At 46.4% G+C, this 23425-nt stretch overlaps 1 protein-coding gene across 4 annotated transcripts in view; it reads left to right on the top strand.

Moving 5' to 3' along the window:
- The window catches only part of GTF2A2 (general transcription factor IIA subunit 2), a 347399-nt gene that overhangs the window by 133301 nt on the left and 190673 nt on the right, over window positions 1–23425 (top strand). For 2 of the 4 annotated variants that reach the window (XM_085643766.1, XM_085643767.1), the window contains exons 4-5: window positions 4139–4265; window positions 10924–11242. In XM_085643766.1, coding sequence (XP_085499892.1) covers window positions 4139–4265; window positions 10924–10949 — 153 coding nt within the window. In that variant the 3' untranslated portion in view covers window positions 10950–11242. Of the gene's footprint in view, window positions 1–4138; window positions 4266–10923; window positions 11243–23425 lie in introns of those variants that run through there. The other 2 variants (XM_085643768.1, XM_085643769.1) reach the window with 1 other exon arrangement.

Raw genomic sequence — 23425 nt, 5'->3', positions numbered from 1 at the left:
CAGTAGGCTCTTGTGTAGCAGCGGCCGTTCCATGCTTTAGGATTGATGGAGACCTGCTCCAAATCTGGTTTACTGGTACTCCATTAAATAAGAGATTGATCAATTATGTTGCAAGGTTGCACCATTTTAGTTCCTAAATTGCAATATTCCCGATACATCCTCTGTAAATGACTACTACTCCCATTGATGCACGTTATGTTAGTAATAATGGCTTACGGAGAAGTCATTATAAAGTCTCTCTAAAACATGATTTATGGAACAGTTGTATTGAGTTAATTTACTGCTCTGTTGAATGATCGGTTGTTGTAGGAATGCATTGATATGGTGTATTGGCAATTACATCCTAAAAATCTATTGTTAAATTGTACTTGACATTATTGTGAGGTATTCACTTTTTGACTTGTATATTGGGAATATTGCAATGCGGAGAGCAAGCTTTTAAACAAATTGATCCGAGCCACAGAAAATCATCGCTGAAAACAAAATGTTTACTGACTCTATGGGGGGATACTTAATCATCGGCATACTTATCATCCTGGTTAGTTGCTTACATTAGTCATGCTCATCGACAACCTACTGTAGTACTATGGCTGTGAAATAACGCTTTGAAATGAAGTGCAAAGACCACCGCTTGTGGCGAGTATGTTTATTAAAGTATCTCCTTAAAGCGGCTGCCAACACCTCCTGCAAATCTCCTGTTGCAACAGGAATCCTCGTGCCTTGACCGCATTCCACATTCTAATGAATGCAGTGACAGGCACAGCATAGCCCACCCCTTTAACACTGAAATTATGGAGAAAACATGTCAACAAAATAAATCTAAGAATTACACATAATTCAAATAACAAAAATATTAAATGAAAAATGTACACCAAACCGTGTAATATTCTTCCCACCCTGAACATTTACATCATCTTTAAATCGATCAGGTACACCACACAAGTAGTATTTTTTTTTTTTTTTTGCAGATTTATATAGTGCGATCTCAACCTGAAGGTATTGGAGCGCTTTACATGAGCACCAGTTATGTTACACAAGGACACATTCATTTTTGGTAGGCACAGGGAGATTAGGGGATTTGCCCAGGATCACAGGATGCTGAATTGACGCCGAGGCTCAAACTTGGTTCCCTCCGCTCCAAAGTCTCCAAAGATACGTCCCCTAAACTAAACAAAAGGCTTTAGCCTCGGAGACATGTTAGATGTTTTCCGTAAGGCCCACAACATTTTTTCCAATTCAATTTGTTGATCAACGCCATGCAATTGATCCTCAAATGTGCGATTAAATAATTCCACCAGTCCATTACTTCCTGGCTATCATGAGGTTTGTTTGTAAATAATGCCATACATCAAAAAATATATTAATTTCATTTGAAACCAATTGCGTGCCGTTATCAGTCACCATTTCATTGGGATACCCTTCACGATTCAAAATAGTCTGCTAGAATTCGATCATAGCATTCATATCCACACTATTCATAAATGCAACCTCAGGCCACCTAGACATATAGCTCAACTGAACTAAAGCATTCTTGGAACCTTTCCCCTTCATCGTAATGGGACCAGAATTGTCGAGAGATAACTTGGATCATTGTGCCATATCCGTCTCCACAGAGTTACTGGCAATGGATTGGTAACTTGGGTCTTGTCGCTCATAATACAACTCTCACAATCACCTACAAAACGCAAAACAGTCAGTTGCTTTATCAACCTTGGCCACCAAAAATCCTCTATTATCCTCTGCTTCATTGCACGAATTACCAAATGCCCTTCATGTGCCAAAACAAGAACCCTCTCCCACAGACTAGCAGGTACTTCTAATTGTTCTATTCTGCGCAGCAAACCTTCCACACAGGTCAATTCCATGGCTACATGCGCATAGTTAATACACTCTGAATCCACCTTCCTTCCATCTGGCCGCCCACTCTCCACCCAACCTTTGACCTGGGATAACACCAAATCATTCTCAAGTGCCACCCACCATTCTGGCTCAGAGATGGCACCATCAGACACCGCCAATAAACATCGTCTCGCACACTACAATTTCATCCTCCCCTGCATCACGACCATTGTCACCAGCTAGCGGCATTCTAGACCGATAATCTGCCACCACGTACCACTTGCTGGGTCGTACTCCACACGATAATTATATTTCTGCAAGCAGTATTGTCATTTGGCTACTCTGGGGATGACGCTTTCTGCCCTCTCCTCCCCCCTTTGGTGCTGAACAAATCAATCCACGGTTTCTGCTATCCCAATTAAGACTCCCCACACAAGTTCTAAAATGTTGAGTGGCCCACCGCAACGACATGTCCTCCTTTTCAATGGTAGAGTAAGTTAATTCCAAATCCCTTAATGACCTGAATGCAAAGGGAATTCCTTCCTCCCTACCATCACCTCTCTTCTGCATGAACACCTCACCAGGACTTTTATTGATGGCATGGCTGACAATAAAATTTTCATCACAAGGATTGAGCTTTTTCGCAGGATAGAAGCTGCAATGTCTCCCTTGATCACCTCAACCGCATGGTGGCGCTCCTCATTCCATGCATAAGCACATCCTTTTACTTTTTTTTTTTTTTTTTTTTTTTTTTTTTGGATGACTCCTAAGGGTTGTTGTCAGAGGAGCAAAATGGGAAACAATCTTTGAATAGTACTCCATCAGACCCAGCTAAGACTCCAGTTGTTCCTTATTTACAGGAGACGGCGCATCCACAATTACTTTAAAAATCTTCCAATTTTGGCTCCACGATATAATCCACACCATCTACTTCAAACCTGCACTTGTCAAAGCGTAACGCAAGTCCCCTCTCTCTCAATCTGGACAATACTACACTTAACCTTTCATCATGCTCCGTCAAAATACTCCCAAATATCAAAATATCTTAAAAGTAGAGTACACCAGACATCAATTGGAAAGAAGTGAGATGTCTGGATTCTTCAGTCAAAACTACCTGGTGGTGAGTAGCCGACATGTTCAGGGTGGTTTAAATGCTCCAACCCCCTTCAAAGTACACAGCATCTTGTCAATAGGCAGCAGTTCAGTATCTACCCATATACTATGATTGAAATCCTGCAGACCCACACACAATCTCAGACTCTGGGCAAGGACAATCGACGCCGACAAGTCAGATGTTTCAGTGGGTTCAATAATGTCTAGTTCACATAACCAATATAATTCCTTTTGTAACTTCTCCTGCAAACATAGGCGAATTATGTGACTCTTATGAACCAACCACTGGTTCAGCTCCTTCAACAAGCTTGGCCTGATCCTAAAATGTCTGGGTATGACACATTGAATTACATCATTGCTTGTTAGTTCCTACCGCCATTACTGGAAGGCCTCCACCGACGTTCTGCAGAATCGGAGACAGAATAAGCAGAACCCCCAGTGCCAGAATGATCGCAGGGAGGACGGCAGGCTTTCGAGTACCGCAGTCGGCCGTTTTCTTCACTCTGGCCCAGGCAATCCGTGCGTGTGCACGCGGTGGTGCGTGTGCACGCGGCTGCGGCGGATCGGGAACACAGCAGGTTTTGGTTCCAGGTTGTCGCCAGTGGAATGAAGTGCAAAGACTGCCTCTAATGGGAAGACTCCGATTTCCCAAAAGCGATCGCCAGCACACCCTGCGACTCTCCTGTTACAATGTGATGCCTCGTGCCTCCACCGCATTCCCCATTCCAGAGACTGCAGTGACGGGCACAACACCCTTTAATTGCTTCAGCTACTCCACTACCTCCATCCGATCCCAGCGTCCGAGGCAGCGGTTGTCATTCGGATGCTGGGCGTCTGTTCTTTCCCTGACTGTAGAAGTTTATCTGAAAGTCTAGCCTCTTTCCATTTCGCTGATCTCTAATAAACGTTTGCAAATGCAGGTTCCGATTTCTTGCTCGATTAATTCTTGGACTTATTCCGGTCTATAAAGCGGGTACATCTTGCTCGCGTCTCACAATGTGGGTGCCTTGTTTGAGCCAATGCTTTTAGACGAGGCGTAATGGCAATGCATAGAACGTCTAACATACATTTCTAATTCTTCAAATGCATGTTAATGTGTCTAAAATATGCTGGCCTGATATCTGTGTACTTAACAAGGAGCTGGCCGATAACTCCTTTTCATTTGTACTGTTTATTCTTTTTACAGGGGTCGCTAAACACATACCGATTTTGTGACAACGTGTGGACATTCGTGCTGAATGACGTTGAGTTTAGAGAAGTCACCGAGATCATCAAGGTTGACAAAGTGAAAATAGTAGCCTGCGATGGAAAAAGTGAGTTTCACGCCGCTTGAGTGTGACGGTCGCATGCTGCCCAGCACTCAGGATGACATCGAGGTCATTCTCTGCATGGCAGCTAAACCTCTTGGCTCATGTCCATTTTATCGTGCTGTGTGTCTTGCAGGTTGCACCACTGCCATTCTGTGTTCACTTGACTCTTATTCTCTCGCAATGCTTCCAGCCCTCCAGTTGCCTAAGAGATTGGTAGCAAGCATTCTGAAAGTGCGTGGCCAGCCTCTCTAGCTAGTAAACGTGCAGTCTGTGTAGGTAATCCCTTTAAATGCTGAACCTGTGTTTTGATGTTTAAGCCAGTTTAAGCCTAAAACTGCCTAATGTTTTTCTCACAAAACCTAGCAAGGCCAAATTTGCATCTTCTTTCCTATATGTTGAGGATTTTAAAACTACACAGGGTCGGTTGATTTTCTTGGAGGGAATTTTCAAAGTATTTTACAAACTCAAGATGTGCTCTGTTCATTTTGATGAGTTGTACATCCTCTCAAAGATATTACTGCCCCCCCCCCCCACCCCATCCCTCCGCCCACATAGTCACTACGCAACACATAGGATCAGATGACTTGCACTTGAATTGAATTGTAGCCACCTACACTTATTGGACACACAATTTAATAGTGAGTATATTCTCAATATGACTGCCTCTGGAGCACTCACTGTAACAGACACACATTGAAACAAATGATGTCTGCCACGTTGAGTGTCTGACTGAGTGGAATGAGGGGCCAATATGCACTTGAATGGGTACATTGCACCACCTCTTATTCCTAGACCCTGGACACAAGCCAAGTTCTTTGACCACGAGAATCCAACCACAGGAACTCCTGTGGACTATTTAAGCCGTTCCTCTTATCAGACATCTTACACTAGACAACTACATTTAGGTACAATTACAACTCTGTGGTCTCTCACGTTTATTTATTCCTGCTTGAATTTATCCTACCATTTTAAACTAAACTTTGAATTCAGGTGCTATCTAATTTGAAACAAAACATAGCCATCTTTTAACTCCCTCCTACCCCCCTCAATTATTTTGTTTGATATAGCTTTATGAAAATATTTACTCTGTTCATGGTTTCCTTTGCTTATAAATACTAGACCCCTTACTTTCACCCTAGCACATGCATTTTTGTGTTTTAGGCACTGTTACTCAGGCACTTTTACTAGAGGTCTTCACGGTTAGCATTGTGATGTATTTTTATTCCAATAGACGTCACATAATAGAAATACCGCTAATTTTTTAGCCTTGAAAGATCCCCAGGCATTAAAGCACCACAGGGAGCTCAACACATTAGTTGTTATAGCCATGCAAATGCTGCAAGGAGGCATAGCCTTTAAAGGCGACCCACACTTTCAGTATCAGGACGTGAAGTAGAGTAGTATTTTGCAAATATCACAGTAGTCCTACCTTCAGGCTTCTTGCAGATGTTACATTTTTTACTGTTTTATGTATGTTATGTTATGTTAAGTGCATTTTATAGAGCGCGCTAACACCAAAGGCTTCATGGCGCTTTAAGACAGAGTGAGTGAGAGGGAAGCGTGAGTGACGATGTTTTTAACCAAGGGGTGGGAAGAGGTGAGTTTTGAGTGATTTTCTGAAATTCAGGAGGGAAGGGCTGGATTTGATGGAAAGAGGGAGAGAATTCCAAAATCCGGAGTGGGGCAATAAGTCACTTTAAACAAGCACAGAGCCACTCGCTGAGCATGGATAAAAGCCACAAATCTCAAACATTTGTATACAGCTGCAGTGGCTAGCGAGTTGGGTAAATCAGGCTGAGTTACCTGGACCAGATTTCTGATAGACTTATAACAGCAGGTTCCTTGCCTTTAGAATGTTCCCCAGGCATCAAACTGGATCCAGAAAATCTTGAGCAGTACCCCTGCACGCCGATAGTTGTCATTAATTGGCTTTGCATCCATGTTGGAAGTGACATCTCAGTGCCCACATTTGTGCCACCCCAGTGTGCTGACATCAGTTCTGTTCTTCCCGCATCAACAGTGCGCATCTGGAGAGCTACCTCTGTCATTTTTTGACACACACTTTCGATTCTTAACTATTTTTGAACAGTTGCTCAGTGTGCTTGGAACATGTCCCCTGCCCTTAGGGTATAAACCTTGCGGGAAATGTCAAAGACGGATGTCTGTGTCTTATCCCCACTGGGTATTCCTCTGGCGCTTGGGGTCAGGGCATGACCCCAAGGCCTGCGTCACCCCAAGGCGAGGCGAGATTGGTTGATCTTCTATCTGCACGGAAGAAGGTGACTCCACACAGTTTTCGAGCTAGATCTTGGGGCCGTTCTAGGAGCCGTTCCCACAGAATATCATCTTCAAGCTCCAAGACTTTTTTCCAAATCGGGTAACTCCAAAAAGGTTGAAACATTCAGCTTCCCCATCCATTGTGCTTCACGGCCTCACACCTGCACTACACCTGCTGAGCTGGTATCCAGGCCCTTTCTTTTCTACCCAGAGTTCCCCGGAGTGATGTTCAACCAGTTCAAAGAATTTTTCAACTCCATCTTCGGGCCACTGACTCCGTCTGGCACGCCTTCAGGCCCCACTGAGTCGCGACATGCCCCGGCATCCAGCTTGATGGCGCCACAGGTGCATATACCTACCTCGGGCTCCAGTCCCTCTGGCATTGAACCTGAAACCACTGGTGCCACTGGATGATGAACCCATACCTATTTTTCTCGGATTCTGCGCCTCCTTAATGCTGCTCGACTTGGACACCAGCACTGTCTGACAGTTCCAGCCTTTGGCTTGGCTGTTTGACCCAGCCTGGGTGATGAGGAAAAACGGTATGTCACTTTTGAGGGAGAGTCTGACCAGGATGAAAACCGGTACGAGGTGAGGCCAGCGGCCTGGACATCTCCCCATACTCTGGTATGCTTTTCACTCCAGGCCTTGGTTGCAAGGTGCATCTTTTGCCATTGTGATGTGCAGGGCAGCAGAGCTCCATACCAATGTCTTGACTGAGGGTGCTTCACCCACAGGTGAGCTATGCAGAGTCTTTTCTTTAATGAGGCCTTCACAGACCTCCTTCCGGGGGCCTTGACTGAACCCTGCACGGGCCTCCCATGCACTGCATGATTGGTTGTTGTTCCCCCCCCCTCCCCCACCCCCTAATCTCAGGAGGTCTAGACTTCTCTCAGCATTTCTCCTAGGAGAGTCTAGTCTGGTGGTTCAAGCTTCCACAGGTAGGGTCAACCCAAACAAGTTCCCTTCAAACACCACCAGATAGGGAGTACAAGAGGCTGGATACTTTTGGAAAATTTTTCTCTTCTGCCAGCTCCGCCTTTTGGTTATTGAACACAGCACCCCTCTTGGGCTTATATTCCCCGGCTCTAAGGACTCCATTGCACAGCTGCTACCAATGCTTACTGAAGAGGTCTGCATCATCCTTAACCATGCCTTGGTGGACGGTCGGCTGCAGTGAAGTTTGCCACCAGGTGTGGACTGGACATCATGCACTTCTTTAACAGGGCCATCGCCTCTATGTTGGCACTCCGTTGATCTGGTAATGGCCTACTGGATTTTTGAGGGATATCAAAGTCTCACTCACTGACACCCCATTCTATGGCTCCTGCTTGTTTGGCGACAGGCCATACGGCGCTTGAGCTGCTCTTGAAAGTCAACCCACTGCTAGGTCTCTGGGCCTGTTCCTTGCTTCCCACTCACAATTCAAGTCCTTTCACCCCTTTTGCAGGCAGGGCACCTATGGACACCTGTAATCCCGGCCTTGCGTCCAATCCAGCAGGCTGTCCAGCCTTTTCGTGGCCCAGTTGGAAATCCCAGAAAAGGACACAGATGTCCTACTCGGCATGCTGTTAAATACTCTGCCCCTCCAGCTTCTGCATTCTCCAAGGCACGTTAGCAAGCCCTCCGCCCGCACTGTTATACTTTTGACAGCACTGTCCGGCACCACCTGTCCCAATGGAGCAACACGACCACCAACAAGTAGTTGCTGCAAATTGTGCTTGTTATGCCCTTCAGTTCGTAGAAAGTCCTCCACCTTTGCCACCATCACCAGAACGGCTGAAGAAAGACCATCTCTCCATGCTCCGTCAGGAAATGCATGCTCTGTTTAAGCCATTGATAGGATGCTTGCTCCAAAAGTAGGCTGAGGTTGCTATTCCTGCCACACCCTGGTGCAGAAAATGTGCGGAGTCCTTCGTCCCATTCTAGATCATACTTCCAGATCCCCGGCCTGCAGTCTCGCAGGCATCACCTGCAATTCATGTTGGGCCATGAGCATTTCAGTATGGTGTGCTCCCCTTCTGCCTCATCAGTGCCCTCGGGTGTTCATAAAAGTGATGGCGGTGGTTGCAACAGTTCTTCGGGGCCCCAGTCTTCCCCTGTCTGGATGACTGGCTGCAGAAGGTTGGCTCTCCCAACGCAGTTGTCATCCACCTCCAGACTACAGTGAACATTTTACACTCGCTGGGGTTTACTATCAACATGCTGAAGTCGCACCTGACTCCTCCTCAGACTTTCCCGTTCATCAGCACCATTCTGGATACAGTGTAGTTTCGGGCTTACTTACCATCCAGAGCAGAGAGTGAGATATTCGGGCTATGAACCAGATATTTCAGCCTCAATCCTGGAATTCAGTGAAACTGACCCTGAGGCTGCTGGGTCTGATGGCCTCCTACATCTTGCTGATGAAGCACGCCAGATGGCATATGCAGGCTCTGCAGTGGGCACAACACCGGGGGAATCTCCAACCTGGGCCAGATTATGAAGGAGATTGCAAAAAACTTGCAGTGGTGGCTGACAGACTGTGATTGGGTCAATGGCAGACACTCTGTTTTCCACCCAAAGCTGACAATGGTGACTGATGCATGACTTCTGGGTAGCGTGGTTGCCTGGAAGAGGTGGAGGTCAAAGAAATCTGGTCTCTGGTAGACTCTAAGCTCCATGTCAATATTTTGGAGCTGAGAGCTCTCCGCTTGGCACTAAACGCCTCGCTCCCGTCCAGCAAGGGAAAGCTTGGTTCAGATGTTCACGGACAACACTACCGCTATGTAGTATTGCAAAAAACTGGGCTAGGTGGAGATTGTAGACCCTGTCAGGAGGCTCTGTCGCTTTGGGCTTTGCTGGAGCACTAGGACATTTTCCTGGTTGTGCACTATCTGCCGGACTCATTGAATGCCAGTCTGGGCAAACTCAGCCATTGATGTCTTGAGGATCATGAATGGTGACTACATCCAGAGGTGGCACAAGTGGCTCGATCTGTTTGCCACTACCAAGTACGTGCAGTGTCAGCGTAGGTGTTTCCAAAGTGGCTCTCGATTGGAGGTGCATTTTGGTTCAGGTAGAATTCGGCACAGGTGTGAGCTTTTCTGCTGATACCATACGTGTTTTGCATTCTTAAGAAGATTAGGACTGACTGGACTCAAGTCATGCTAGTGGCTGCAGATTGGACATGAAGAGTGTGGTACACTAAACTCCTCTGCATAAGCATCTGCCCTCTCGTCAGTCTGCCCCTTCAGGAGGATCTCCTGTTGCGACAACAGGGCAGGGTCCGGCACTCAAACATGCATTCACTCTACCTTCATGCATGGAGATTGAGCGGTGACAGGTGAGGGTTTTCGATCTTCCTACCAAGGTCTCTGATGTCATCTTGGCAGCCAGGTGTCCCTCCAGAAAGAGGTACTGCTCAAGATTTTCTGGATCCATTCTAACACCTAAGGAATATTCGAAGGAAGATGGTCTCTACCAGTAAAAGCATTACCAAAGGTAAGTAACTTGTTCATTAGGTCAGCATCCACCTGGAGAGAAATATGAGAAAGGCAAGCACCATCTCAATTAGTACACACAGCGTGCGACTTCTTGAGGAGGAGCGTAGCAATAATGGGTGTTGGAAGGGTATATGATAGCAGAGGTGACTAGGTGAGCAGAGTCTGCATGCAATGTTCTCAACGGCTAGGATGGGGAGTAAAGATTTAGCACGGGGGATGCATCTCTGCTTGTCAAATTATGACAGCTCCACATAAAAGCATTCCCTTTTGGTATAAACCTGCTAGACTCCGTCTCTGTGTATTACGACTGGACCTAGGTTTCCAACTCTGTATTTCGTTGTTCTAAAACCACCCAAGAAAGACTAGCAGCATGATATCACCCCATATGTATTAAATTGTATATGCTGCATGAAGTTAAAACTTTACTGTCCTGTTTGTTTATAGGCCGTATTCAACAGACCCTGGAGCCCCATACTCTGTCTGTTTCTTTTCTTATGTCATGTCTCTGACTATCATAACCATGTAACAAGTGATGATAGTTGTTTGTATTAACGTTTGAAAACTCAAACCTTTTTAGCAATAGCACAGAATGGGGTCTGCCTCATACGGTTCTTCTGGAGTGTTGCAGTTAAAGTCTAGGAGGGTGCTTTGAGGGCAGGCATTGTGAATGTTTTGGTCTCGAATGTCATTTGGATCGAAGCTAAAACTCATTACAAAGCTGGTAATTGTAGGAGATTCGATATAGACTGTACCTCTGCGAGTAGGCTAATCAAATGTTTGGTTAGTTGAGGCTATTCAGATTCGGTGACATGTTCTTCTATATAATGACTACTTTATTGTTTTAAATGTATGGTTAATGTTGAGATTCCTGTATTTATAAATATTCCGTTTCCTTTCAGATACTGGCTCCAATACAGCAGAATGAGCATTAGTGGATTTTTGTTTCAGTGATGGAACACATCTTGTAAAGGAAAATCATGAATAAATACTTTTATGAGTTCACGGTTTACTAATTAAACAGAGATGCAGCAGAGATTAGTACATGTTAATTGTGTACGTCCTCATCATTACTTTGAAGACCTGCATCTGTTTAAAGTATTTCTTCACTGTGCCTTAAAGCACATATAATTTGGGGGAGGGTTGGGTAAATGGCAAGTTTAGAGTACCTGATTTTTGTTTTGCATTGGTCAAGTTGTTAATAAAAAAATGTTAAGAAAATTTTTAATGACTGGTTTTGGCTTTTCACTTTAAACTTGCCCAGGATTAATAGGGTTCCACCTTGTGAATGTTAATGGTTGGGCATTGGAATATGAATATTTCTTTATTGAAATGAGCTCACCTATAGACTTGTTTGCTTTTCTTGATGGTATTAGTTCTTTATCGAAGGCCAGTTAGCTTCCCTGCTTGCTGCGAGTTATCAAAGAAAATGTACATTTAACAATAATGATAAACTTTATTCCGGTCAAATGACCATAACTGTATGTGTGAATAAAATATATATATTCAGATTATACTTCAGTGAATATATATATATATATATATATATATATATATATATATATATATATATATATTCTCTTTAAAAAACATAGTTTTCAGGCACGTTAAAGTTAGAAATTAGCATTTAAAAAACCATAGAAATTCACTGAAAAAACCATAGGTTTCAGGAACGTTCTAGTTAGTTGCAAATTTCACTCGTACAAAACCATAGAAATTCCGGTGTTATAGTTAGTTCAGCTAACTATAACTCGCACCCCCGCAATGCACTGCTGATGACGTCACATATTACATCATTCATGACCTGGTTAGTGACATCACTGATGACATCATCCAGTGACTGTGTGTTTCCGTAAAGTTGAAATTTGTTTTATATATATGCCAAGCTGTATTGAAGAATGAGTGGGTGTATAAGTGTCTGTATGGAGGATTTAGTAGGTACATGACTGACTGTATAAGTGAGTGATTAAATGTCTTTCTGAATGCATGGGTTAGTGACTAAACTTTGTGAAAGTCTGTATCAGTCAGTCTGTTGTTGTGTAAGCTGCTGCATGGGTTGGTGAGTAGCTGCAGGAGTGTCTATATGGGGTATTGATTGCTTGCCTGAGTATTTGTATGGCTGCCTGAGTTGTGGGTGGGAGGTGTGTGACTCTGCGTAGATGTGCGAGTGGTCGATTAACTGAGTGTATGGGTTCAAGAGTGCATGTGGAAACAGCTGTGTGGGTGAGTGTGTATGGGTGTGTTCTCCAAGGCACATTAGCAAGCCCTCCGCCCGCACTGTTATACTTTTGGCAGCACTGTCCGGCACCACCTGTCCCAATGGAACAACACAACCACCAACAAGTAGGTGCTGCAAATTGTGCTTGTTATGCCCTTCAGTTCGTAGAAAGTCCTCCACCTTTCCCACCATCACCAGAACTGCTGAAGAAAGACCATCTCTCCATGCTCCGTCAGGAAATGCATGCTCTGTTTAAGCCATTGATAGGATGCTTGCTCCAGAAGTAGGCTGAGGTTGCTATTCCTACCACATCCTGGTGCTGAAAATGTGCGGAGTCCTTCGTCCCATTCTAGATCATACTTCCACATCCCCGGCCTGCAGTCTTGCAGGCATCACCAGCAATTCATGTTGGGCCATGAGCATTTCAGTACGCTGTGCTCCCCTTCTGCCTCATCAGTGCTCCCGGGTGTTCATAAAAGTGATGGTGGTGGTTGCTACACTTCTTCAGGGCCCCAGTCTTCCCCTGTCTGGATGACTGGCTGCAGAAGGTTGGCTCTCCCAAGGCAGTTGTCATCCACCTCCAGACTACATTGAACCTTTTACACTCGCTGTGGTTTACGATCAACATGCTGAAGTCACACCTGACTCCTCCTCAGACTGGATGAATGGATGTCTCAGTGGTAAATGTGCATGTAAGTACATATGTAAAAGGCAGTATATGGGAGTGATGGTGTATATAAATAACTATATGTGAGAGTCAGTAATTGTGAGAGTGGCTGTATGGGTGAGTGTGTATTTGTATCAGTGATTCTATAAGAGTAATTATGTGTTAGTATCTGTATGAATAAGTGAGGTGGTGTCTGTATAACTGTATAGGTGAGTAAATGGAAGTATGATTGATTCTTTGCATGACTGACTAGGTGTGTGAGTAACTCTGGATATGTGGCAGTGTGCGAGTGTCTGTATAGGTGTATGAGTGTATATGATAGTGTTGTATTGATGAGTGACTGCATGTATGAGTGACCGTAAGGGTGGATGTGTGTGTAGACCTAGGAATCAGTCAGCGCCTATTTAGTAACTGGTATTGATGCGTCTATTTTTTCGAAAATGGTAGTCTGTATTTTAGAGTGGGTGTATCAAAGGTTATATTCAGGTGTGAAGAGGTGCATCAGATTTTCAAGTGGATGATGTCATCAGTGATGTCTTTTGAGATGTCATCAGTGATGTCATCAGTGATGTCACTGACCATGTCATGAATGATGTAATATATGACGTCATCAGCAGTGCATTGCGGGGGCGCGAGTTATAGTTAGCTGAACTAACTATACCACCGGAATTTCTATTGATATATACAAGTGAAATGTCCAACTAACTATAATGTTCCTGAAACCTATGGTTTTTTCAGTGAATTTCTATGTTTTTTTTAAATGCTAATTTCTCACGATAACGTGCCTGAAACCTATGTTTTTTTTGTGTGAATTTCTATGGTTTTTTAATTGCTAATTTCGAACTATAACGTGCCTGAAACCTATGGTTTTTTTCAGTGAATTTCAAAGGTTTTTTAAATGAAAATTTGCAAGTACAATGTACCTCAATTCTGTGTTTTATTTTTTTATTTATATATATATATATATATATAGAATAATTTTTAGTTAGGAAAACTATATTCCTTTTTTTTTTTGTAATATTATACAGAAGTCGTGCATCCTACATGATGGCTGCGCACATTCTGGTAGCCATTTCGAAAAGTCGCGCTGGGGTCGCGACTTTGGCGTAATTTGTAAAGTAGGAAATATCTTTAAATTAATTATAAATAAAAGTTTTCCTTAAAGTGTTTGTCTAAATTTAATAATAAAAGTATTAAAGTATTTTCAATCTAATTTCGGCGAAAGTAAAGTTGTGAAATGCGCGGTGTAGCCGCTTAATGTGCGCAACATCTCCCCACGCGCATTTCCGGTGTCGTGCCGTGATCGCGCTGAGATCGAGCTGAAGTCGAGACTTCGGTGTACTTTTACAGTTGAAAAAATGACTATAGAAAGTTTGAATATATTAGACTGAACAGTTTTGCTAATATACTTATTAAAAGTTTATAGAAATTTTTATTCATAGTGTATAATGATATATAATTTTCGCGGGTGCGTGACGAGTGCGTGCACCCTATGCGACTTCATGTCAGCAAAAGAAAAAAGGAATCTGATTGGTTGAAATCAGTTTCATTGTGAAAGAGGGAGGATCCATCCTTCTGATATTTCCCTTTTTAGGTCTCGCGAGCCAAAGGCTCGAAGAGACATTTTATATGTGGGATTTTCAAAGTGCTACCCACAGTATTTTGGCTGGCCTAAACCTTGAGTGCACGATCACATGCACGTGCACAGCTGCTCCTCTGCTCATTGCATTCCCCCCTCCCTTCTCACCCAGCCCTTTGATGCTCTGCTCGATTACTTTCACTTTGCCGCTTTGACCCTTGCATTCCCCCCTCCCTTCTCACCCAACCCTTTGATGCTCTGCTCGCATCTCCCTCCTCCCTGGGCGTGAAGGGAGACCGAGACATCCTCCTTAATTGCTGTTTTCCCTCTGAGCCGAGAACACACATCGGGTCCTGTGGACACGTTATTGATCAGCTCCGAACTCTGATACATTGCTCTCAAGTGCCCGTCTGTCAGAGGAAGCAAGCAGCAGGCACTCATTTTTGTGATATCTCTAACTGCGTGTTCCTTACTGTATCTTTCACACCGGCTCAAGCAGAGCAGCCCAGGGCAAGAAAACAGATTAAGGACGCGTCTTTCTGGTGCCGTCTTCCAGGGAGCTCTGTTATTTTTTTTCTTTGCGTCTGTTTGCCGGCTGCGCTGGAGACGAACGAATAACAAACACATGCAACGATGACCCCTTCCGTGTAAATAATATTACTGTATATTGTCCTTCTCAATACAATAATATTTGTTCACCTGGACAAATAGTGTAAATTGAAATAAAGAACCCGCTTTTCTTCTACAGCGTCTTTATGCAAGTCACTAGATTCCATGCTTCTTGTGGCCTGCCTGATAGCAAGAGTTGCAATGCGAGTCTGTCCACGGAGACGCGATGCTGTAAACTGAGCAAGTGATCTCTAAAACCATTATTTGCACACTGCGTTCAAATCTGATAGCACACCCCACGCCTACCTTAAATGACCTATGGGGCCCCAATAATGCTAAACACTACGAAAATCAGATAGAAATCTGTACAAACCGACACGAGTCACATGCCATGTGTTTGGGTGTCTGTGTGCTCTCGTGAGCACTGCCCATCAAGTCGTGCCACCCTGCAGCGTTTAATAGCACACATTATGACAAAGCTTTGAGCATACACCCCGCTCCCTCCTCATCTTTCGCCAGCTTCACCTCTTTCACTCCTCCTCTGCCTTTATCCGTTCTCCCTGCTATCAGCAACCCGTGAAATACCTTCCTCTTTTATACCCTTCCTTTTCTCACCGCTACATCTTTCTTTGCATTCACAGCTCTCCGTGTTCCCTCCCTCTCCATCTCGCTAAAAACACCTACTCCTCTCTGCCTCTCGCCCTGCTTTAACCGGCTCATTCTCACACTTTCCTGGCCGCATACTATCCACGTGTTCTCCCTCTGACAACACTAATTACACTGGCGTTCCTGCCGGCACGTGTGGGTTCTTCTTTACGAGTGACCAGGATCACACCGTGCCAATGCATGCTGGCCCCAGAGCTCTCCAATCACCGGTATCTCTGTTTTCTGTGTCCACTCGTGCACGCGGACCTCCAGCCATAACTCTCGCATTGCCAAAGTTTAAAACACTGCATCTGCTGTCAGGGGCGCTATTACATACACACTTTAAGGGGGGGCTATTTTAAACTAGGGGGGGTGGGGGTTGGGGCTATCTTCAGTACCTGAGGGAACATTATTTGCGGGGTCCTTTCCCACTTGTGGCACACTGCGTTCTTTTTCTGTGCCCATATTTACTCAATGAAGCCCCACAATCCACTAACAATAGTGTCAGCTGCACATTCTTTACAGGGGTTTAAGGTTTGGATGAAAAACGCTTCATTGTAAACACACTGGGCACAGACCAAAAGACATTTGGAACCTGGGGTTCTTTGTCCGGGACAATCAATGGTGCATTCTTACAGCCTTACACACCCTAGGGGTTGGACAGGGATATTTTTAATCTCTTTGTGATTGGATTTGCTCAGAAGTTATTTGTATGAAACCAGCATGTTACTGGTGTTTGGCACTAAAACAGGCCACACCCTAAGTTCTGTAGTAGGGGATCTCTGTGTATAGTCATAATCTATGAATAGTCCCGCCCATGTGCGGGGACCCCGGAGCAATCAAAATATCTCTTAAGCTGTCCTGCATTTGCAAACCTGCAAAGACACTTAAGAGACAGACAAAATAATACAGCCTAATAACAATATGGCTGCACTGGCCAGCACTTCCTCTGAAGTGAACACAAAAGCCAAAATAAAGTTTAAATGTCATTTTTATTCACATCTGACATGTTCCTTTATTGTATCACACTCCCTTCACCAAAATCCCTTTAAACAATAGAGAGGAAGGGGTGGACAGACAAGTCCTATAGGCTGTCATTATGTGTCTGCTAAAGGGATACCGTGCCTTTAAGAAACTCTCCAGAGACCCCCGGTATCCCAGGATGCACAGCCAAAGCAAGTTACTTTCAGTTCTTTTTTCCGGCTCCTGCTAGCAGGACCCTGGAGATTGAGCTCTACCCTTTTGGGTGGATATTTGGACTAAATTTTAGATTTTTGGATAAATAGTGTGTTCATTCGACGTCTAGAGCCTTTCTCTACTGCATCCTGCATTTTGGTGCAGTTTGCTCACTCTTAGCATGGCTTTATTTGATAAATGCCCTGAGTGTGGGAGGAAAAAGGCCAAGACGGACCCACATGATGTCTGTATCCTCTGCTTGTCATCCTCACATGTCCCTGCTACGTGTGCCATCTGCAAGACCTTCTCTAAGAGGACCCTGAGGGACAGGGAGAAGATTCGCCTCCAGGGACAGGAGAAGCAGAGGACAGGTGGGACTTCGGGGCATGGAGGATCTCATTCCCCTTCCTCTGCCCATGCTTCAGCCACTGGAGGGACCTCCGGGCAGAAACAGCAGCAGAAACGACGCCTACCGGCTGGTAGATCGCGTTCGACGTCGAAGGCGACGACGTCGACGACGAGAGGTAAAGCACCGGTGCGTTCGACGTCGAGAGAGGGGCCGGCGAGACCTAGGACTAGGTCGCCGTCGAGGATTCCACGGTCGACGTCGACACACCATCGACGTCGTACCGAGCCCCGCGATGGATCGACGCCGACGACATCAACGCCGAGACACTGGCGACTGCCGTCGAGACGGAGGCACAGATCGCCGTCGAGGCGAAGGATATCGACGTCGAGGCGAAGAAGATCGGCGTCGGAGACATCGTTCACCGTCGACGTCGAGGGGCCACCGGTCGACGTCGAGGGGACGCCGGACGGCGAGAAGACGCCGGACGAGGTCGACTATCAGTTCGACGTCGGTGACTTCGGGGAACACGTATTCGGTGATTACAATCTCCAGTCGTGGATCTAGGAGGCGACGGCGCTCCCCCTCGTTTACTTCAGCACGGGATAGGCCCTCCAAGAAGAGAAGGGTGGACGGGAGTCCGGACAGTGCTGGTCCTGGTTCCCCTGCAAGGAGTGATGGAGCTCCGCAGCCTCTCCCCCAGCCGCTGCCTCAGAAGCCTCCTACGCCGCCTCCGCCTCCTCCTCCTCCTCCTCCTTCTCAGCGGCCTACACCACCTCCACCACCGCCAGTGCCGCAGCTTCCGCCGTCTCCTCGGCTACCGGCGGTTCCTAAGGCTCCTCGCAGACAGAGGTCGCGTTCTCGATCTCGCCGGAGGTCACGGAGTAGACGCAGGTCGTCCACTCGCACGAGGCATGGACGACGGAGGTATAGATCTCGTTCCAGAGGCACGTGGTATACGGACTCTTCTGGCAATGGACGGCTCTCCCCCTCGCTGTCGGAAACTCCGCCTATCCGAATCTCGCCGGTGGATGATATTGCCACTTTCCAGGATGTGCTGATGAGGGGGGCGGCGAAATTGGGAATCTCCGTAGCAGTCCCGGTTCCCACTACCTCGGTGATCTTTGAGACATTGCACAAGGCTCACCTCTCACGCCCCCTCCTTCCTTTGGTTCCGGGTTTGGAGGAACCAGCCATGGAGGTTTTCTTGACACCTGCGGTGGTGAAGTCTTCTCCCTCACGGTTGCAGAAGAAATACAGGGCCCCTGATTCAGACCCGGCCTTCCTCAGGGTGGACCCTCCCCCGGACTCTGTCATTGTGGTGGCGGCTCGTAAACAACACTCCACGACGCCCTCTTCCACGGCTCCTCCGGATAAGGAGAGCCGCAAGATGGACTCCTTGGGGAGGAGAATGTGCTCTACGTCGGCCACGACTATGAAGGCCGCTAGCGCCTCTGCCCTACTGGGTCGCTATGACCGATCGCTTTGGGACTCTCTGCAACAGTTTGCTGCCTCCCTGCCTAGGGACAAAAGGGAGGACTTCCAGGAGGTGCTGAACGAGGGCATGATGGTCTCCAACCAGATCATCAGTGCGGCGGGGGATGTCTCGTTGCTGGCGGCCCATGGGTACTGTCATGGAGTGCACATGAGGAGACATTCCTGGCTGACGCTTACCTCTCTCAAGCCTGAAGCGCAGCAAAAGATTGCGAACTTGCCTTTCTCTGGCTCGACGTTGTTCGGGTCTCATGCGGATGACGAGATGGCCCGCATGAAGGCCGAAGCAGAAACCCTGAAGGCCGTGGGGTTGGAAAGACCCAAGGAGCAGAAGAAGTCATTCCGTTCCTATGGCAGGCGTTATTCTAAGCAACGCGGTCAAGGGCGCCAGTCTGGTCACCAACAACAGCACCAGCAACAACAACAGTTCCCGAGGCAGTCCTTTCAGAGGGGCTGAGGCCAGCATCAATCCTCGTCGGGGAACAAAGGCCCGGCCGGGTCGAAGCCCTGAAAGGTCACTTCCCCCTCGTCCGTCACCCGCTCCGGTGGGGGGGGAAGTATTCAGTTCTACCTGGCAGAGTGGAGGACAATAACTCAGGACAAGTGGGTGCTGAATATTGTTTGCAATGGATACAGTCTTCGTTTCACCAGCCCGCCTCTTCAGATTCCACCAGTGCGCTCTCCCTTCATGGTACGGAAGCTCCAGGGGGAGGCGGATGTTCTGTTAAGGAAGAAGGCGATAGAAACTGTTCCTTTGAGGCAAAGAGGAACAGGCCTTTACTCCAGGTTCTTTCTCGTCAGAAAAAAGGACAAAAACGAGTTCAGGCCTATTCTAGATCTGCGTCAAGCAAACAAGTGGATCCGCAGAGAAAAGTTCCGTATGTTGTCCCTGCATCAGATTTACCCTCCGTTGCATCGAGGAGATTGGCTGTGCGCCATAGATCTGCAGGACGCTTACTTTCATGTGCCGATCGCACCAAAGCATCGCAAGTTCCTGAGGTTTCTGGTAGGCAACAACCATTACCAGTATACAGTACTCCCGTTTGGTCTGAAGTCTGCCCCACGGACGTTCTCCAAGTGCATGGCAGTGGTGGCAGCACACTTGCGGAAGACCAAAGTGTTTGTGTATCCATACCTGGACGATTGGCTGATCAAGGCTTCCACGTTCCGGGAAGCCCAGTGTCACTTCAACAGGACAGCTGCCTTGCTTCATCGCCTGGGGCTGCACATCAACATGTCAAAGTCAGTGCCGATTCCTGTGCAGTGTCTCCAGTACTTGGGGGGCCTCAGTCAATACCTTGAACGCAAGCGTGTGTCCTTCGGAGGAGAGACGCTTATCGATCCGTGGGAAGGCCCTGCACCTCCTCTCAGCCCACTCTCCTACAGTGAGGACGGTGTCCTCCTTACTGGGGTCGATGGCTTCCTGCATCTTTCTCACCCCCAATGCACGTCTGCATATGAGGCCTCTGCAGGAATGTCTGGAGGATCAATGGGACCAGAGGCGGGGGCGTTGGGAGGACAAGATTAATCTGTCCCAACACGCTCTCCAATCTCTGAAATGGTGGTGCTCCTCAGAGAATGTTTGCAAGGGGACTCCTTTCCACAAGGATATTCCGATCCAGACCATAGTGACCGATGCGTCTCTCCAGGGCTGGGGAGCGCTTTCGGGCCCTCTTCAGATTCAGGGGATATGGCCGCAGATGGAGATGACTTACCACATCAACTTTTTGGAACTCAGAGCAGTACACTTGGCCCTGAAGGCGTTCCATCCCTCCTTCACGACGAACTCCCTGCTTGTTCAGACTGACAATAATACTACCATGTATTACCTCAACAAGCAGGGGGGCTCCCGTTCACGCACGCTGTCTCGGGAGGCACAGACGATCTGGAATTGGCTGGTGGCCAGGAACCTGACGATCACGGCAACCCATCTGCCGGGAGTGCAGAATGCCCAAGCCGATGCGCTCAGCAGGCTCGTTCAAGAAAATCACGAGTGGGTGCTAAACGACGACGTGCTAAGAGACGTCTTCGCAGAGTGGGGCACTCCGGATATCGATCTGTTCGCTACGGCAGAAAACAGCAAATGCCGCGACTTCGCGTCCAGGTACTACCATCCAGGGACACTGGGGAATGCCCTATGGATCAGCTGGTCCAACAGCTTTCTCTACGCCTTTCCACCCATTCCCCTGATTCCGGCGGTGCTGATCAAGCTGTCGCAATCCAGAGCCAGGATGATCCTGATTGCTCCGGAGTGGCCAAGGCAATGGTGGTTCACCGACCTTCTTCACCGGTCTGTTCTGCCACACCGGCGCCTGCCGTGTCGGCCGAACCTTCTCACGAAGTTCGGAGGACAGATGGTTCACCCCAATCTCTCGTCCTTGAGTTTGGCAGCATGGCTCCTGAGCTAGTACAGTATGGACACTTGAACCTACCTCAGGACTGTATGGAGATCTTGAAAGAGTCGAAGAGACCGTCTACAAGGACTTCTTACTCCTATAAGTGGAAGAGATTCTGCTTGTGGTGCAAGGCGAAGGACATTGACCCTACATCCTGTAAAGATGTTATTTTGCCTTATCTGCTGCAGTTAGCTCAATCTGGGCTTAATTTTCAGTCTATTAAAGTTCATCTCGCAGCTTTGACTGCATATAGAAAGGGCCCTCCCCAAACCTCATTTTTTCAAATCCCTGTGATTAAAGATTTTTTGGAGTGTTTGCGTAAGGTGTTTCCCCCTGTTAGACAACCTTCTCCACCATGGGAATTGAACGTGGTGTTGTCCAGATTGATGAGGGAGCCTTTTGAGCCTATTCATAAGGCTTCTTTGCAGCATTTGTCCTGGAAGGCTGCCTTCCTTGTGGCCATTACATCGGCCAGGAGGGTAAGTGAGATTCAGGCTCTGTGTTGTCAAGAGCCATATACTGTATTCCATGCGTCTAAAGTAGTGATGCGTACGCATCCTAAATTTTTGCCTAAAGTGATATCTGATTTCCATGTAAATCAAATGATAACTTTGCCTACATTTTTTCAGCATCCTTCCTCTCCGGCGGAGAGGTCTCTGCATTCACTAGATGTGCGTAGGGTGTTGAAATTCTATCTAGATAAGACAAAAGACATCCGCAGGTCGGATCAACTGTTTGTAAATTATGGTTCAGTTCGAACTGGTCTAGCTACCTCAAAACAGTCCATTTCCAGATGGATTGTGTCCTGTATTCAGCTTTGTTATCAGAAAGCTAATAAGACGTTAGGGGGTAAGCCTACAGCACATTCGACTAGGGGCAAAGCAGCTACTACGGCTTTGCTTAGGAATGTTCCAATTACTGACATTTGTAAGGCTGCCACCTGGAAGTCGGTCCATACGTTTACAAAGCATTACTGCCTGGACTCTGATGCTAGGGCAGATGCGCAGGTTGGACAGGCTTCGCTGAGGAATTTGTTTGCACAGTGATTTGTTGGTGTTTGGTTCTTACTCCACCGCTGTTTGTTGGTTGGGATGGGCTTGCCATTCTATTCATAGATTATGACTATACACAGAGATCCCCTACTACAGAAGGAGTAGTTTCTTACCTGTAACTCCAGTTCTGTAGTAGGGGTATCTCTGTTATAGTCATAAGCGACCCTCCCTCCTCCCCGGTGGAGTAATCCTGGCAGTATCAGGCCTGTTATACACCTTCAAAAAGAACTGAAAGTAACTTGCTTTGGCTGTGCATCCTGGGATACCGGGGGTCTCTGGAGAGTTTCTTAAAGGCACGGTATCCCTTTAGCAGACACATTATGACAGCCTATAGGGCTTGTCTGTCCACCCCTTCCTCTCTATTGTTTAAAGGGATTTTGGTGAAGGGAGTGTGATACAATAAAGGAACATGTCAGATGTGAATAAAAATGACATTTAAACTTTATTTTGGCTTTTGTGTTCACTTCAGAGGAAGTGCTGGCCAGTGCAGCCATATTGTTATTAGGCTGTATTATTTTGTCTGTCTCTTAAGTGTCTTTGCAGGTTTGCAAATGCAGGACAGCTTAAGAGATATTTTGATTGCTCTGGGGTCCCCGCACATGGGCGGGACTATTCATAGATTATGACTATAACAGAGATACCCCTACTACAGAACTGGAGTTACAGGTAAGAAACTACTCCTTTCACACGCTGGCCACTGGGGTGGTATTTCAGTATTTCATCCCTTTGGAATCTCCATACTATTGCTGATATTACAAGGGGCACAGTGTTAGGCTTAGAGCAGGAGGTACACAAGGCTCCAGTTAAGTCTTTCAATTGCATCCGTTTTGTTAGTTCTCCCTGCATTAGTAACTCGATAGGCAGCATTGCATTTGTCTTTGCTATTTCTAGACCACGTCTTGCTGCAATTTCAGATAGCATATGAAAAGCACTTCAAGATATACGAGTTCAGACTACCAGTTAAACCAAAATAGCACTTTAAATACGTACTTCACAGTGCAGTTCCATAATAGGCCTATTAGTGTCAAAGCTTCCATATTAAAGAACAGTACACTTGCAGAAACACTCTTCATATACAACAGGATTCGTGGGGTTATTTTGTTTTATGGCTGGAAAAGGTAGTGTTTCGTTTTTAATTTTTTTTTTTAAAAGTGGTGTTTAAATAATTATTTGCTTGGAAAACGGATTTAGACTTCATTGTCATTGCAATTTTTTGCATGCT

Source organism: Triturus cristatus, chromosome 3_1 (assembly GCF_964204655.1).
Source record: "Triturus cristatus chromosome 3_1, aTriCri1.1, whole genome shotgun sequence".
NCBI classification, from domain to species: Eukaryota; Metazoa; Chordata; class Amphibia; order Caudata; family Salamandridae; genus Triturus; species Triturus cristatus.
The sequence above is the reverse complement of the archived record's forward strand: the minus strand, read 5'-3'. Positions and strand labels throughout refer to the sequence as shown.